At 36.7% G+C, this 15,625-nt stretch overlaps 1 protein-coding gene across 5 annotated transcripts in view; it reads right to left on the bottom strand.

Moving 5' to 3' along the window:
* The window catches only part of PDE5A (phosphodiesterase 5A), a 128,508-nt gene that overhangs the window by 13,842 nt on the left and 99,041 nt on the right, over positions 1–15,625 (bottom strand). For 4 of the 5 annotated variants that reach the window (XM_068403151.1, XM_068403148.1, XM_068403152.1 and 1 more), the window contains 5 exons: positions 13,008–13,092; positions 8,651–8,826; positions 7,104–7,163; positions 3,667–3,813; positions 1,561–1,686 (listed from right to left, as the gene is read on the bottom strand). In XM_068403151.1, the coding sequence (XP_068259252.1) occupies positions 1,561–1,686; positions 3,667–3,813; positions 7,104–7,163; positions 8,651–8,826; positions 13,008–13,092 (594 nt within the window). The remainder of the gene's footprint in view (positions 1–1,560; positions 1,687–3,666; positions 3,814–7,103; positions 7,164–8,650; positions 8,827–13,007; positions 13,093–15,625) is intronic. The other variant, XM_068403150.1, reaches the window with a different exon arrangement.

Below are 15,625 nucleotides of genomic sequence, written 5' to 3'. Positions count from 1 at the left end.
TTTAAAACCCCTGGAAACAAAATTAACCAATATCTGACTCATTATGATATTATTCTGGAGCTCCAACAAGGATTAGTGGAGAGTTAGTTTCTCTTTTGTGACTATTTTGTATCTTTAATATTGTTCGGTAGAACTGGATAGAAAATTTATTTAAATCTGTCCAGTGAGAAGCAGAGGCTGGACAAAGCTACAGTGTTCATGCAGCATTTCGTAATGGGACAAGAATAGCAGTCACAACAGTCAGGGCAGGAATTCGAGGAACAGCTAGTGACAGCACTGCCACTGGGGGCTGTACCCTCTGTACAATCAAATCCATATTGTCTTTAAGCATTACAACTTCTGTAGATTTGCATCTGCTTTCTAGATAATGAAACCTGTACTTAGTCTAGTCAAAAGACAAATCAGTTTGGAAATGACTGATTTTATGTTTGTCCTAGGAAGATGTGTCCCCCAGTGCTTGCTTTTCCCCTCAAACTAGAGAAAGTTGAGAGACTTATGTTCAATGCCGCTCTGACTGCAGAATCTAGGACATGAAAATCAGTGTGGAGTGAATCCAATGTAGTTAGGAATAAAACAATTTATGGAAATTGCAGTGGAGACTGACAGGATTCCAAAAATAGCAAGCAAGCTATCAGGATCATCAGAGATTGCTACACCACACACAGAGCAAAACTACCATGGCCATTTTAGTACAGAAGGAACATGAAAGCCCTTGCCTTTGTCTCTTCCAGCACCTTTTGTGTTTTTTCTTAGTGAGACAAAGTTTGTAGAGGAAGAGAATGCCTCTTCATTATTGGTATTGGGTTTTGGTCTACAAACAGGATTTATTTATTCTCTCAGAAGTGCTTACTGTAAAATAGTATAAACCAACTAATAACAATTCTGTAATCAAACTGAACAAACACGTTAATTCAGAATGAACAGAAACATTTTGTTTACTTCAAGAATATAAAAACAAAAGCTAAAAACGTATTTTGGAAAAATCTTGAATCAGTATCTCTCTTATTTTGGGGATCATCTAGCCCTTTGGTATTTGTAATAAAGAATGATTAAGTTGTTTTTTAAATGATAATGTGTCTTTTAAGTGGAAGGTTGAAACACTGTTCAAAAGCATTGAAATGAGCATTTAAATCTTTATCTCCAAAAAATGTTCTATTGTTTGTCTAAAGCTGTACTCAGCTCTGTGTTTGAACTTAAAAAATTTCTGTTGAATATTATAAGGAAACATCCTGAAATAGGGTCAGTCCTTCTCCACCTTTTTGACTTGCTTGTAGCATAAGCATTAACTTTAAAAAAGGACATAATCATGTCCATGCCTTATTTGAGGTATTCCCATTGGGAACATCCACCTGATCATTTCCAGAGGATTTAACTGAAATAACATGACCACAATTTCACAAAGCAATCCCTTAAAGCCAGAAGTCTTCAGCAGAAATATTTTGATTTCACTAGCGATACCACAGAATGACGAACATCTTACTGACATGACAATCAGAACTATGCATCATTATAGAATTTGTTTAGCCAGAAGATTCTTAATGTAGAAACAGCAAAACGTACCTGAATTTTACCAGATTTTAAGGCAGCAAACATGCACTGCGCTGTATTAAAGGCATGTCTCCAATTGTGATAAGCAACATTTTTCCGATAATTTTTCTTTACACTTAAAATCCATCTGCAGAGAACCTTTAAGAAACAGCATCACATAGTTAACTGTAAATGTATTAGAAATCTATTCTTTTTATGAAAACAACTCTTTCTCTAATCCTGCTTTAAAACTGTCTCTTACAGAAAAAAAATTCCTTTAAACTCGATTAAGTTCAAATATAACATACTTGTAACTGTGAACATAGATAAGAATATGCTTACAGCCACTAGTTCAGCCTCTCATTGAGTATGTGGTACTTGTGGTTTGGGTGTTTGTTACTAATGGCTAAATGTTAGTGTCAGAGCACTGCTGTTAATTCAGGGTTATGTTGAGCTAACTGGCAGAAAAAAATCCTTGTTTGTAACAACATATTCGATGATAGAGAAAAATTATTTTTTTAATTACATAGTTCTCTTAAGAGCTGTTTTGATGATAACATGTGGCTTTTCCCTCATATCAGCTTGTCAAAAGACAAGCAGACTTGGACTTTGGAAAGAAAAAAAGTATGATAGGAAGACAACGATTACTATATTGCTGGGTAGTATTTTTTTTTATGCAGGACGAATGTATGTCCTGGAAGTTTTACACAACAGTATTACAAGTTGTGGGTTATACATTACTTCTAAGAAAGTGAAAGGTATGAAGGTCAGATAGTAATTTGATGTGTACTAGAACAGGTCCCTTGGTTTAAATGGATACAGCACAGTGCTTTATGTTAAATGCTGGCTGAGAATCTAAGCCTTGGTTTGTTCATGAAAATTTTTTACTACAAAGGTGAAACTAAGTACTGGGATATTCAAGAGATCACACTAGGTAATACAGTACTCCTTTCGGCCCTTAAACACTACTAATCTAAATTGGTCTATAAACTGGTAACCTAGCAAATAAATACATGTTTTCTTTTACTAATTTGTTTGCCTATGAAGTCCTCTGATTTAATCTTGCATTTTGATACTGAACTTCGGAAGTTTTCTTGAAAAATATAAAAAGCAAAAATAAAGTATTTTAAAATTAAGGTTTTTACAAATAGAAATGTGTATATTGACTGGAAGAGGCATAAGAGATTATCTAGTCTACCTCCAGGGCCAGGAGCAAAACAAGAATACCTGTCTAGATCACCTCTGACAGATGCATATCTACAACTAGATCTATTGGTAAAAACCTTCAGGGAAATTTCCACAGCCCACATAAGTAATCTGTTTCAGTCTTTACTATCTCCATAACTATGAAGTTCCCCCTAATCTCTGATCTAATCTTTCATGGGGGGAAAGACTAAGATAATTACTTTTACTACCTTATATGGACGAACAATCTTACCATCCTTTTATAACAGTCTTTCACATACTGAAAAGTTGCTATCATCTCCCTCCTCAATATTCTGTTTTCTGGAGAAGACCAGCTTAATTCATTCAAACTTTGCCCAATCTCCTAAACTGTTATTTTTTAGAGTTAATTTGTACCTCTGTGTGTCTCTTCAAATATGATGATATGTGTCTCTTCAATATAATTACTCCATGGGCCTTAAATACCACTCTGGCAGTAAAGAATGAAATTTGCCCCTTTTTGCTACTATGGCACATTATTGACTTTTACACGGTTTCTGATACTAGTAGCTGCGAAATGTTTTTCTCTGTTACCACTAGCTATTCTTTTGTTTACCATTTTTAATTTATGCATTTGACTGTTTTCATTAGTCTTTTATATATTTATTCTTGCTGGCTTTGAAATATTGCTATACGTTTTCAAACTCATCTGAATTTTAACCAAGTCCTCTGCCTCCACTCCCCACATTTTCTAAAAGCATTTTACAGTTCATCAATAAAACTATTAACCATTCAGTAGAACCAAACTGAGGACAAACCCCAGTACTGTGCACTTCATATACCTTCCTAGTTTGCTAACTACTCTTTAATACAGATTTCCAATTATATTTACTGTAGGTTCGTTTCACTGTTCTCCTGATTTTCTAATAATTAAGTTGTCTCTTTATGTGAAGCAGCATTTGACAGCATTCATACCTCATGTTTCATTTGGAAATTTTGCACCAGGTTGAGGTCTGTGAACATTCGAATTGTACACAGTGTTGTTTCAAAATCTGATAGCTCAAAATCACTGAAGTTGAAGTCAGTTAGGTTGAGAGATTGTGCGGATGGTACTACAGCAGCCTAGAGGAAGAATCAGAGAACACAACTTAGCACTAGGAAAGAGAAAGCATAACATAAATATCTGCTTTTTCAACAGAGAAGTAGTGAGATACTAAGTTTTACCTTCACATTGTCCTGAAACCTGATGATTACTTCTCATTTATCTTTCCTTAGCCTTTCTTGTTTAACATTACCTTCTTTGCTCAGATTTAAAACATATTTTTCCATAGCTCAAGAGAATAAGGAAAGGTTACCTGGTCAGTCTCTTATCTAAATCACCTAAGGCAAATTGTAACCAAGATTGTGTATGAAATTGTGAGATTGAGAAAATAAGGCAGTGGAGTTGTATGTTTGTTTTTATGGATGTGCAGACTTCAAAATTTGTAACTGTTGACATTTTTCTAAAAATGCTGAGGAAAGAGCCGTCAGTAGAACAGAATTCCTAACAGCATCCACACTCAGCACTATGGTAGTCAGAACAGGTCCACAGGCAGAGCTTTCTTAGGGCTAGAAACTGGAAAAATTAGGGTTCACCTGCGATCAATAATCTTTAAAACCTTTGGACAATGTTTTTGATGTAATTTGAGTACAATCATAAACCTTCAATGTGAAAGTTGAAATCATAAAGGAGAGAAAAAACCCAACTCTATACTTTTAATAATCTGTAACTTTTATTACCACTAATATCTCCATGTATTACATGTATTACAAGTCTACTTTTTCTAGTTATAAAATTCAGAGTATAGGTATTGGTTGCCCTTCAAAATACCGATGTTAAGGTTGCTAACAAAATAAATGGTAAGTCTTATGCTATAGAACAAAAATTAGTATCTGTTTTTTCAGTAAAATAAAAGGCAGAGTTCTCAGTGCTACTTCTTTACAGTTGTTTCACCTCAATACGAGTGTGGTTTAAAAGAAAATCAGGTAAAACAGAAATAGTGAAGGAAATAAACCTATGTGTTTATCTTCCTCTTTGTAATTCTAGGGAAAAACATTTCTCCAGCGTAGGGAACTGTGTCCTAGAAGGTTGAGAAGGAAGAAGGAAGCATGTGTCGTTATCTACAGTATTATTACATGTAGCATGCAAATCAGCTCTCCCCATAACTACGTCTACCAATCTCTGTTCCATATAAGTTTGCTGTTATCTTTCCTGTGTGTCAGAATCGGAAAGTCATGAAAGAGTATGAAAAATAGTATATACACAGCAAAAAAATCCCAACATTCTTACACATTTCTTGTACCAGTAATTTTGTGTCCCTCAGTTTGGATTCATGTGGTATTTCACCTATGAGCATGTGAAAGAACCACCAGGCGTGTACGTTCAGTGGAAAATAATGCAACCATTCAGGAACTCTAATGACATAATTTTGAAAAACTGCAACTGCAGTTCTGGTATTCCATGAGGAAAGGGGCTGGAAGGACACAGCAGGAACTCAACAGAATACCTCCTGCCTGTTTTCTGACTTCATTCATAATTTATCTTTCCCTTCCTTGATCTCCTGCCTTTGACAGCCACAACAATAAGTTTCATTTCAGCTGAGACATAAAAAACTGCACTCTATAGCTATTCAGGTGTTATTTAACTGGATTACATATTTCCTCTTTCACTTACTGAAGCCAGTAGAGCTCTCTGCCCCCCATTTTACAGCATGAAAGTTCATCAGCTATTTTAATTTCAAGTTATCGAGCTATGGTCAGCTTCTCTAAGCACTGACCAAACTACAACCTCTTGATCAATTTCTCCACCTCAGGAATATTATAGAGCATGAAACAGTCAAGAAAAGAAGACAATTAATTCTCCTCTTTGCATAATTGTGACTTGTTAATTACTATTGCTTACTATAGGCATTGTAGTAATAGTAATTAGTAGTTAATAATTAATTAGTGACTCCATTTCACTACCTGGTTAAGTATACAAAATAATTTTAAAAACTTGTCTTCTATTACGATTGAAAAACCTACAGATAAAGCTTATAACTTCATTTCATACACCAAGAAGTTACTGTCAAGGAAAGCCTCAAGCCCCAGAATTGAGTTGGAACTAGTGAGGGAGGGCAACAAAACAGGTTTCTATAAATACACTGGCAGCAAAAGGAAGGCTAAGGAAAATGTGGGACCACTGTGGTAACTGAGTGGCAACTATAAACAGTTTTACTTTGTTTCATTTGCTTTGTATGATAAAACACAGGTTGCAGACAGTGTCCAGGCTCAAAGGAGGTGACTGATGCAATATGACATACTGTAGTATGTGGAAATGATTATGTAAGTGAAAAACTTGACTGCAGCCTATTACACAAGGCAGATAATGAATAGAATAGAATAGAATAGAACAGAACAGAACAGAATAGTTCCAGTTGGAAGGGACCTACAACAATCATCTAGTCCAACTGCCTGATGAAGCATCTGTTTTCTGTGCTATCAAATAATTTAGAAGCAAACCAAAGCAAATTACAAAAAGGTATACCCAGAAACATAATTTTAATCTATTTTGGCTGGCTTGACACAGTGATATGAGTGCAGAATAAAAATGAATAAAATTCTGAAGCCAAGTAAATTGCCATTCATCAGCTGACCCTCAGTAGTGGAACAAAAGTTGTAATATGCAATGAGTTAGCTTTAGCCACCAGGGAGGGCCCAGTTTATAGACAGGAACTTTCTACACCACTGTAATTTAGGCACCTGGATCACATCTCCACACATTACATCAAAGTTGTACAATCTGAAGGTGGGAATAAACTATGAGTAACATCCATCTATCACTTCAGGCAAGGTGGTTACATTAGTTAGCTGCTCCACAAGTCTCTCCATGATGTGTTAGTGGGAAGACAGTCAACACAAAGGCATCCCAGGCATAATGTGGCAGAGGTTATTCTTAATTAGGGGAAAATAGTAGCACAAGTACTTCACAGAAGTTTTTGGAAAGTCTTTGTCAGCACACCAAAAAAAAAAAAAAAAAGTTCTCTACACCTTGCTGTCAGTTTTAAAAGTTCTCTACACCTCGCTGACAGTTTAAGTTACATTGCAAGGAAAGAATCATTTGCATAAGAAAGGAACCGCCACGCTTACATATTTCCCTGAATCGGTACTTAAAATAATCACCAACCTGTATCTCTCATTGTAGGCAGTGTAACGTTTCCCTTTTATGTGATGTATTGATGCAACTCAGGAACCGATCAGTTTAAGCTTCACTATAATTTTTATTTCTGGAAGATGTGCTTCTGCATGTTTAGGGATCACGTCTGTGTAAAGGACTGCCCTTTGCTGTTCTATCAATGGAATATTTCTAAAGTAATAGTAAAAAATTCAATTACCGCTGTTACCTGCAGCTCCCTCGTTTCCTCCTCAGCAGCAGAAGCATGGTATGAGAGAACCTACGGAAAGAGAAAAGCAGCCCTTAGTACAAACAAAAGAGCAATACGATAAAAAAGGTATTTTGCCTAAAGCAGAATTTTCAGCTTGCAGCTGCGCTGCATTGCATGGCATTGCATTCACCCATGAAATCTAGTGTCCATGCAGGGCCTGCACTGGTTTTAAGGGAGCTCTCTGAAAGCATATGGGGAGGTATCTGCAGCTTTCAGATATCTCCCACAGCACAGAATCTTTTTGAGATAATTAGGCCAAGAAAATGTAGTTTCAATATAAGAGCAAAAAACTCTGATCTTCTCTTTGGAAAGTTTTCATGCCCCACTTTCAAAGACAAATAATACATGAAACAGCTATAATTATGAGCCTGACATTGTTTAATCCTTTCAGGAGTTTATTCAGACATAAAAGAAAGTTTTGCCCTAACTGAAACTTGGCAAAACAGTCTGAAAGACAATATGTTTGTTTTAAATTAACAAAATAAGCTCACCTTTTTTAGGTGTTGAGAACACAGGACATGAAAATGTTATGGAGTTTTTTTCGCAAGTAGAGACTGACTTTTTTTGTAAAGAAGCCATCTTATATACTGACCTATAATCTGTCTGGACTTCCTATATTATGTATAAAGTGTTACAGTAGGAGTGAGAATTGCTAATTTGCCATATAAACAAACAGTAGGAGTGAGAATTGCTAATTTGCCATATAAACAAACAGCTCTTTTTTTTAAGTACTGAAATTATTGACAATAATTTTACCACCTTTTATTTAACATGACTTAATGCAGGTTTATTTGAGAGTTGTAATGTTTCTTTTAGAGGCTACAGGGTACATAATCTCCATTTTAGGAATTCTGCAAACACTCTGTTTACATAATGAATGTTAGGAGATCCAAAGTCTACAAGTTTTTCATTTCAGCTTCAAGTTATCACCTCTGAGTAATTCAGCTTCTCAGACTAAAGCCCTCTTTAGCTATTAAACTTAACAGTAACCAATTCAAAGGCTGAGACCAGATGACGTTCATCTTGATATGGTTTGATGGAGTCTGAGGAAATTGCTGAAAACCTACAATAATGCTGCTGTTGCTCCACAAACCAGTTTGTCTAAAGGACTGAGCCAAAATAATCACAGAAAACCTCAGACAAGAAAAGGAAGCCCCTAATCCCCCAAACCATTTCCTCTTCCTACGCAACAGAACAAACCTGCTATGTTGCCAATGTGTAGCCTCGTGTAGAGGAAAAGATGGATTCAGCTCACCACTAAATCTCATGCGTAAAGTTAAAATACAATACCAAATGAAATAGTCTGCTGGCAGATATGGAAACAAGAAGAAAAATTCCTGTGCTACTCAACAGGCCAAATGCTTTTATCCTGGGGGAGAACAATTTCTGTTCAGTATCCATGTGAGTAGCTGCACTTATGTGTAGAACAGACAGGGTCTGGAGAAAATTAGGATCTGTTTTTCGCTAATTAAGGACCACCTAGATTTTGAGCTCACCTCTAATGTCACCATCTGTTTGGCCATGGCTCTTTCTACAGCTTCGTACATCTGTGTATTCTGGATCCCCAAGCCACAAAAGATGACAAATGCTTCCAGGAACTGTTCATCATTTCTGTTGAAAGCCTTGATTTTGCCCGAGTTTTCTTCCATCTTATTCACAAGCTGGCAAACCCCTGTGCCAGGATACAGAAATTAAAAGAAGTAATACAGAGAACTGCCGACATATCACCTATTGTATGGAACATCCAGAGAAAAATTAAGTTTAGGGCAGGTTAGCCTACAGTATAAACCACCAATGTACATAGCAGTGACACAGAGGAGTGCTGTAGCATTTTCCTTGAAGTTTTTTAGAGTAATTTCACTGTATTATAGAATAAATGCTAAAATTTTATTTTTTGAGTCTACTTAGTAGACTCAAAAGTATTTATTAGGATTTGTAAAACAAAAATGTAGGGCTTTACAGACTTGATTATCTTGTGAAATTCTAGGGTCATTTTCATCCTAACTTTTATTATTAATAGTATTCTAGATGAATTTAATCCCTAAAGACAATTTGTCCTTTGGAGGCCAATTAAATTTTTGTAACCATGCCAAAAGAACATTTATGAAAGTCAGAACAGTGGCACACAGAGTTTTTCACTTCCTTATTTGAGTCAGTACTGGAAATTTTGTAAAATAAATGAACTAAACAGAGAATACCCAAGTTGAGGCTCACAGCTTAAGTACACTCGCTGATTCTAGGAGGATGTGATTGAACTACAGCCTGCTCCAAAGACTACTGAACTCACTGAAAAGCATCTTACTGAATTCATCTTGTTAGGGTCCAACTTGATAGTTGCATCTGTTTATTTTCTGTTAAGGATTTCTGGACTTTTCTGCGCACATGCCATTGAAAGGTCTGAGAGGTAACTTCTACCAAGCCTTGCTGCAGCTTAAATCCCTGACACCATTTTAAGCAGAGGGAAGTTCACACATGCACCTCACTTCAGTTTTACCTAGCAGATGGCAGTTTCTGCTAAGAAATCAGCATATTAATAAAAGCAGATGCATTGTAACTATATGTTGTCTTTGGCCAAAACTGCTTTTGCGGGTGATTATTGTCTTAAGTGAGTCCAAATGTTTTCTCACTCTCATGAGTGTGAGTACTAACAGTTTCGAGTATAAAAGCTAGCATTTTCCTGGCCAACTGCAAATAATTATCCCAGTGAAAATAATAGTTGCACGTTACAAATTCTGAAAAAAATCAATAAATGAAAAAGTCTTCATTTTCTATAAATTGCAATTGCGTACCAGTTTGTATACTTTATATATTTTGCGAAGGACATTTTGCAGCAGAAAGAGTAAAATATTAAATATGTATTTAACCAGCAAAAGAGAAGATAACTATTTAGCATAGAGAACACTCTTAACAACTTTTAGCTTTTCTTGCGTCAGTAGAGCTACTCCTAATTTACACAGGATATATGAACAGGATCTGAATGCCTTACACTTCTCCACTGTAAGGTCAGGGAGGCCGGATTTGCTCTCTGCTTATGGGTAGGGAAGAAATTATAATGAATACTATTTTAGAGCAGTACCAACAGCAAACAATCAGGAGATACTGTAAGGTCTTGTCAGTGCTAGTGATTTTTTTATATGAAAGTATTTCCAGCATTTTAGTACTCCGTATTTACAGACTAAAAAAGCACATAGAGGTTTTTAATTAAAAGGAAAAAAAAGTCTTTGAGGGAGCAAGTGTGCATCTTCTCTGTTACAGCAGGTAGAAAAACTGAGGAAAACAATGTAGCACACTCATGCAAACTGTTTTTAGAAGAACCTTGGCCTTGCATGTAGAAGTTTTAATGTCTGGTGACAATGTAACACTGTCCTGTTTCCAAATTACATTCTCTTTGGGGAACTTATTTTAGTATCAGAGTCTCCTCTAAAGAAATCAGTAAGAATATTGTAACTGTGGCTGTAAACTGTTGTGGCAGGGGTTGTGGTATGTGAGTATTGCAAACAGGACTCTGAACCTTAATGGAATGAGATAGATACTAGATACTTGAATGATAATGGAAGTACATAATAAGGATTCACTAAGAATAAGATTAACTTTCCCTGGGAAAAAGAAGCTGACTTATAAAACTCTATAGGAAAATCTCATGTAACTCACTTTCAGATCTCTCTTTAGTACTGTTTATGGCGTTATAATTATTTCCATAGCAACTGTGATGTAATGAACATAAGATTAAGATCAACAGTGAAGAAGCCGCAAAAACAAATGAATTCTTACAAGCCACAGCATTTGGATGCACGTAAATGTCTCTTAAAAAAATGAGAGAACTGCAGTAAATATACTATGTAGTACGTAGGACTCTTTAACTGTAACCTTTTTCAAAAGCTTCCCCAAAACATTGAGGGGGCCATACATTACAATTAAAGGAATTCAAAAGTCTTTTATTGGGACATAGTTATAAAACCACAGAAAGATTCTGTAAAGCTTTCATCACATACCTGAAAAATGCACAAGTCAGGAGAATAAAAAAGGTCTTTTCATCTTTCTTGCCAGCAAGATTTGCTTGGTTTTGCTGTGTAGTTTTTCCCACCCCATGCCCCACGTCCCCGATTCTGGGTTTAGGTATACTAATCTTAAAAATAGAAAAGCAGACTTCTAATAATAGCCTTACATGGTATATAGTATGCTAAAGGTACTTCTGGGTATCATCCCAAAGATAACTTCTTGACCTTGCCCTATAAAAGATCTGAACATTAGGCAGGCTGTGAAAGCGTAAAAGACTGTTCAAAGAACATTTCCCAATGAGAATTACTCAGATTTGAAAAACCCACCTAAATGGGCGGCCTGACTGAAACTTTCAGTTTGAACTTCCACAGAAAATAACAACAGAAGAAAACTATATGAGATCAGATGCAACTGTTGTATCAGTAGCTAACAGCACAGTGAAATCTCTCTAACTAAAGCTCAACACTTCAGTCTTCATCTTGGTCTTCTAGGGTCTGATAAAATATTTAAAACAAAGTAATAAAAGAACTCATTAAAGAAGCTGATATCAAAAGAAATTTCAGAGAACTCCATCAGGTAAAGATGATGCTTCTCTTTGTGCTTTAGGAGTTAAGAAAAAAAAAAGATCCGTCTTCATTGAAAAGGGACCTCATATTTACTATATACCTTCAGTTATGCAGTTTTGCCATAATTCTCAAGGAAAATTATTTGAAGACCATATGCATTCTTGGTACTCTTAACATTTACTTGCATATTTTGTAAAGCTCAGGAAGTTGGGTTCATGCTGCTATCTAGGAATCAATGTATTTTATGTTCTGTTTGCTTTTGGTACTTACTGATGCCAGGAAAGCAGGCTGACACTCATTCTACTCTTCATGGGACAGGGAAGTCCTGGTAATTTTCAAAAGCATCATCATCCCTTTGTTTTAGGTGAATCTGAAACTCACTGGAAGACTGAAAGCTCATTAAGCTTATTCCCTGACCAGATCCTCAAAACTATTTAGGTGTATACTCATCTTTGAGGACCCAGACGACAGCCAGCTAAATATTTTAGAGAACTAAAGATAACTACGCTTCCAAGTTTCCATAAGCATTTAGACCTGTGTGGACCTAAGTGATGTGAAATTACTTCTGAAAATGTTACCTCAGGAAACCAGTGGTACTATGGCCACTCTTGAAAATAGAAGAAAAGTAGTTCTAGAAAAAGCAAAGGAGATGCTGCAGAGATATTTACACTGGGTAGCTTTAGACACTTAAAACTAGTATCTTACGATAGAACTGTAGGCTCCCTGTGTAATCCACAGATAGAAGCAGGCACCTCCAAAGGGCAATTCATAGCACCAAAACTGCACAGCAAGTAGCCTTCTAACGTATGACTCTTTCCATGGCTGAGTCTCATTTGAGGAAACTGTCAATGTCTGTGCAGCTCAGCTTGCCTTTCCACATGCCACCATGGTTCCGTAAAAGCCCAGCGCTACAGACTGTTCAGGCCTGAAGAGCTTATTTAGTGATTTACATTTTCTCTTCCTTTCACTGCCTTGTAAAAGATCTACACAAGCAAGAGTGGTAACTGACTCTCTGAACAGGAAGCAATGAAAATAATTTTACTTACAGAAAATTTTTGAATGCAAAGAAGCTATAAAAATGGTGAAGTATCACAAGAGTGTTGTAAATATTTGGTAACTTATTAGGTAAGCAATTTACAGTCAAGGCTGCAGTGGACTTATTAGTTGAAAACATGATAATTAAGGATCTTTTCTCCTGGGCTGAGATTCCATGTTGCTGAGATTTTACTGTGGAGCACAGAAATATTTCTATGAAATGTATAAAAATATTTTTTGTAAAGATACCTACCTATCACTTTATTCTTTTTCCCATTTTTTATTGGTGTACACAGCAAACTCTTTATGTGTTGACTTACATTTTCTGCATTGTCATTCTGTTAAACAAACAAAAACATACAGTTACAATTTTAAAGACTAATGTTCAAGTGGATGAAGTGAAAAAGCTGTAGAGCTGGGGTCTACAACTATTGTTGCTTACATACTCCTTCAAAAAGCAACCACATCTTCAAAGAGTTTGCACATTTTTGGCTGGATGGTATAATAAACACTGTATCTGATACAAGCTTTGGTGAATAATAGAGGTAATGATGATGATAATCTTCATCCAGTAGGAGTTTACAGTGACTTGTGTAATTGTGCTAAAAGTGTGCTAATTTGATACTTTCTTTCATTTTCTTTCATTACTTGTTCTTTCATTAGAAGGTACCACTTCCATGAAAATGACAACTTTGCACCAAGGCAAAGTGCTCCACTCAGTGCAGCTGAAAAGACATCAGATGGGCTTTAAGACACCTTTTTACTCTCATTGGGTGATGAGCTGTAAAAGGAGCTGATCTCTCCCCTTTCCAGCATATCCCCTCACTTGCAGTATGGCAATGTAAAGAACAGATGTCGTAAACCAAGAGTAACTACCTGACATTAAGCTAACTGTGCATTTTGTGGCACTAGAACTTATGTAAATTCTTTCGGTTTGTTTGAGATGCCTTGATTAATCCACCAACACAATGAAAGGGGCTTAATGCAGACCAAATTATGATCCAAAGAACAACAGGTAGGAAAACTACCACCAACTAGCTCAACATTCTGCAGTCTTCCAAAGACCTTTTATCATGTCTCATGCTCCAAGAGAAGGAAACTGAATTTATTTGGGGGGTGAAAGGGTGGAAGGGTGGAACAAAAAGACAATGCATCTTTTTCAAATACCTGGTGAGAAAAGGATGTAGTTCTGCTCTGACTGCCCCTGGAATAATGTGGCAGTTGCTGAGAAGTACATTGGGTGAAATCTCTAATTGTATGCGACACAAAAAAATGGGTACACACTAATATTTCAGATCAAAATGTTATTTTGGGGTTTTTTTACTATTGTTGCTCTGTACTCTGGTGCTGTGCAAGAATTGTAGACAGTTTCTTTGCAGGCAAATGCACAAACACCATAATGCTTTCAAGTGGCAATAGAATAGGAAATGTGATTCTTTAAAGAAAACATGAAAGGATTACAACATGCCAGATACTTTACATGACTCCAGGAACTTAAGTACTACTACCTAATAGTAGCCCATTATCAAGAGGGTATATGGAATAACTCAAGAGTAGGATTTGCTGTTTTCTGAACTGTGACATACCTGTGAAATCAGCTGTAAAAAAGGATTTAAGAATCAGCATCTCTCCCTAGACCTCTCCAGCAAGGGCAGCTGAGAAACACAAAGTCAAGCTTGCGTGGAAATTGGTTTATGGCTATCCTGAGAAGAACCTGCTGTTTCATGGTAAAGTTCAGATGCATTGAAAGTCAAACTGGACTGGATTGGAGATAAGACCACAGTGCACAGTGCTTAATAAAAATGCCTGAACCAGTATTAATGAACAGGAAGGAGATTAAGCAAAAACACGCTTAAATGCCTTTAAGGAGTCTTGTAGATATTTGAACTTTGTCTCCGCTGCACTAACGTTGTTGGTTCAGGGAAGAAAACATACACCTGACTGCTGAAGCTTAGCATTTGGCTTCTGTATTGTCCTTGTAAGTGGCCTGAACCTGAGGCAGGCAAGATCACGGCTCTTCCACGAATAAACCTAAGCTGTTCTTCTGCCTCATGTCGCTACTTCAGTATTGAGGCCACCAAAGCATTTAGAAGGCACAAAGGTACTTTCATAAGGTGAGTGAGCATGCTATTGAATGTCCTCCAAAGAAAGAGGCAAGCGAGAGTTTCTAGGGCACTACGTACACCTGGGATTTCCCTCATGTCAGGGTTCATGAGATTCCAAAACATTTAGCCTCCAGCCCTGCCTTGAGACTGCTCCTACACAGTGGTGGAGATGCAGCCACTGTGTGCTGAAAAACATTATCCAAAATTCCTTCTAGCAGTACTATTATTTTCTTTTTATGAGTTTCTTTTACATGCATAAGGTGTAAGGGAAAAATGCAAAAGAACTCTAACCTTACCGACAAAGTGAAAGGCCTGTTTCAGACAAACAGTTGTTTGGATGACTCTCAAGGTATTAATTTGATTTTAAAATGTCTTCAAAATAATCACCTCTTTCTTTATTGATCTAATAAAATATATCCATCCAATTCTGGTTTTACTCCACTCCTGCAGTTAAGATAGCTTTGGGCCCTGTGCTGCAAAGTGGTGAGCATTCAATTCCTGTGTTGCTCAATCCTTCATAGAAACCCACTCCAGAACATCCGTGAAACCTTGCACAGAGAAAAAGGGAAGCAAGACAGCTGCCCACCATGAGCCTGCCCCTTCTTTCCACTTTCTGGAACAATCACATTGAACACTGTATTTTCTGACCTTTTCGTTGTGCATCTCAGAACAAAGAGTTTGGTAAAAAGCTATCTGCTGATCATAACTCCTCTCCCTCTTACCGGCTCCCTGAGCCCCTCTAGCCAACAGGCTTAAATATAATGAG

Source organism: Nyctibius grandis, chromosome 6 (assembly GCF_013368605.1).
Source record: "Nyctibius grandis isolate bNycGra1 chromosome 6, bNycGra1.pri, whole genome shotgun sequence".
Classification (NCBI taxonomy): domain Eukaryota; kingdom Metazoa; phylum Chordata; class Aves; order Nyctibiiformes; family Nyctibiidae; genus Nyctibius; species Nyctibius grandis.
The sequence above is the reverse complement of the archived record's forward strand: the minus strand, read 5'-3'. Positions and strand labels throughout refer to the sequence as shown.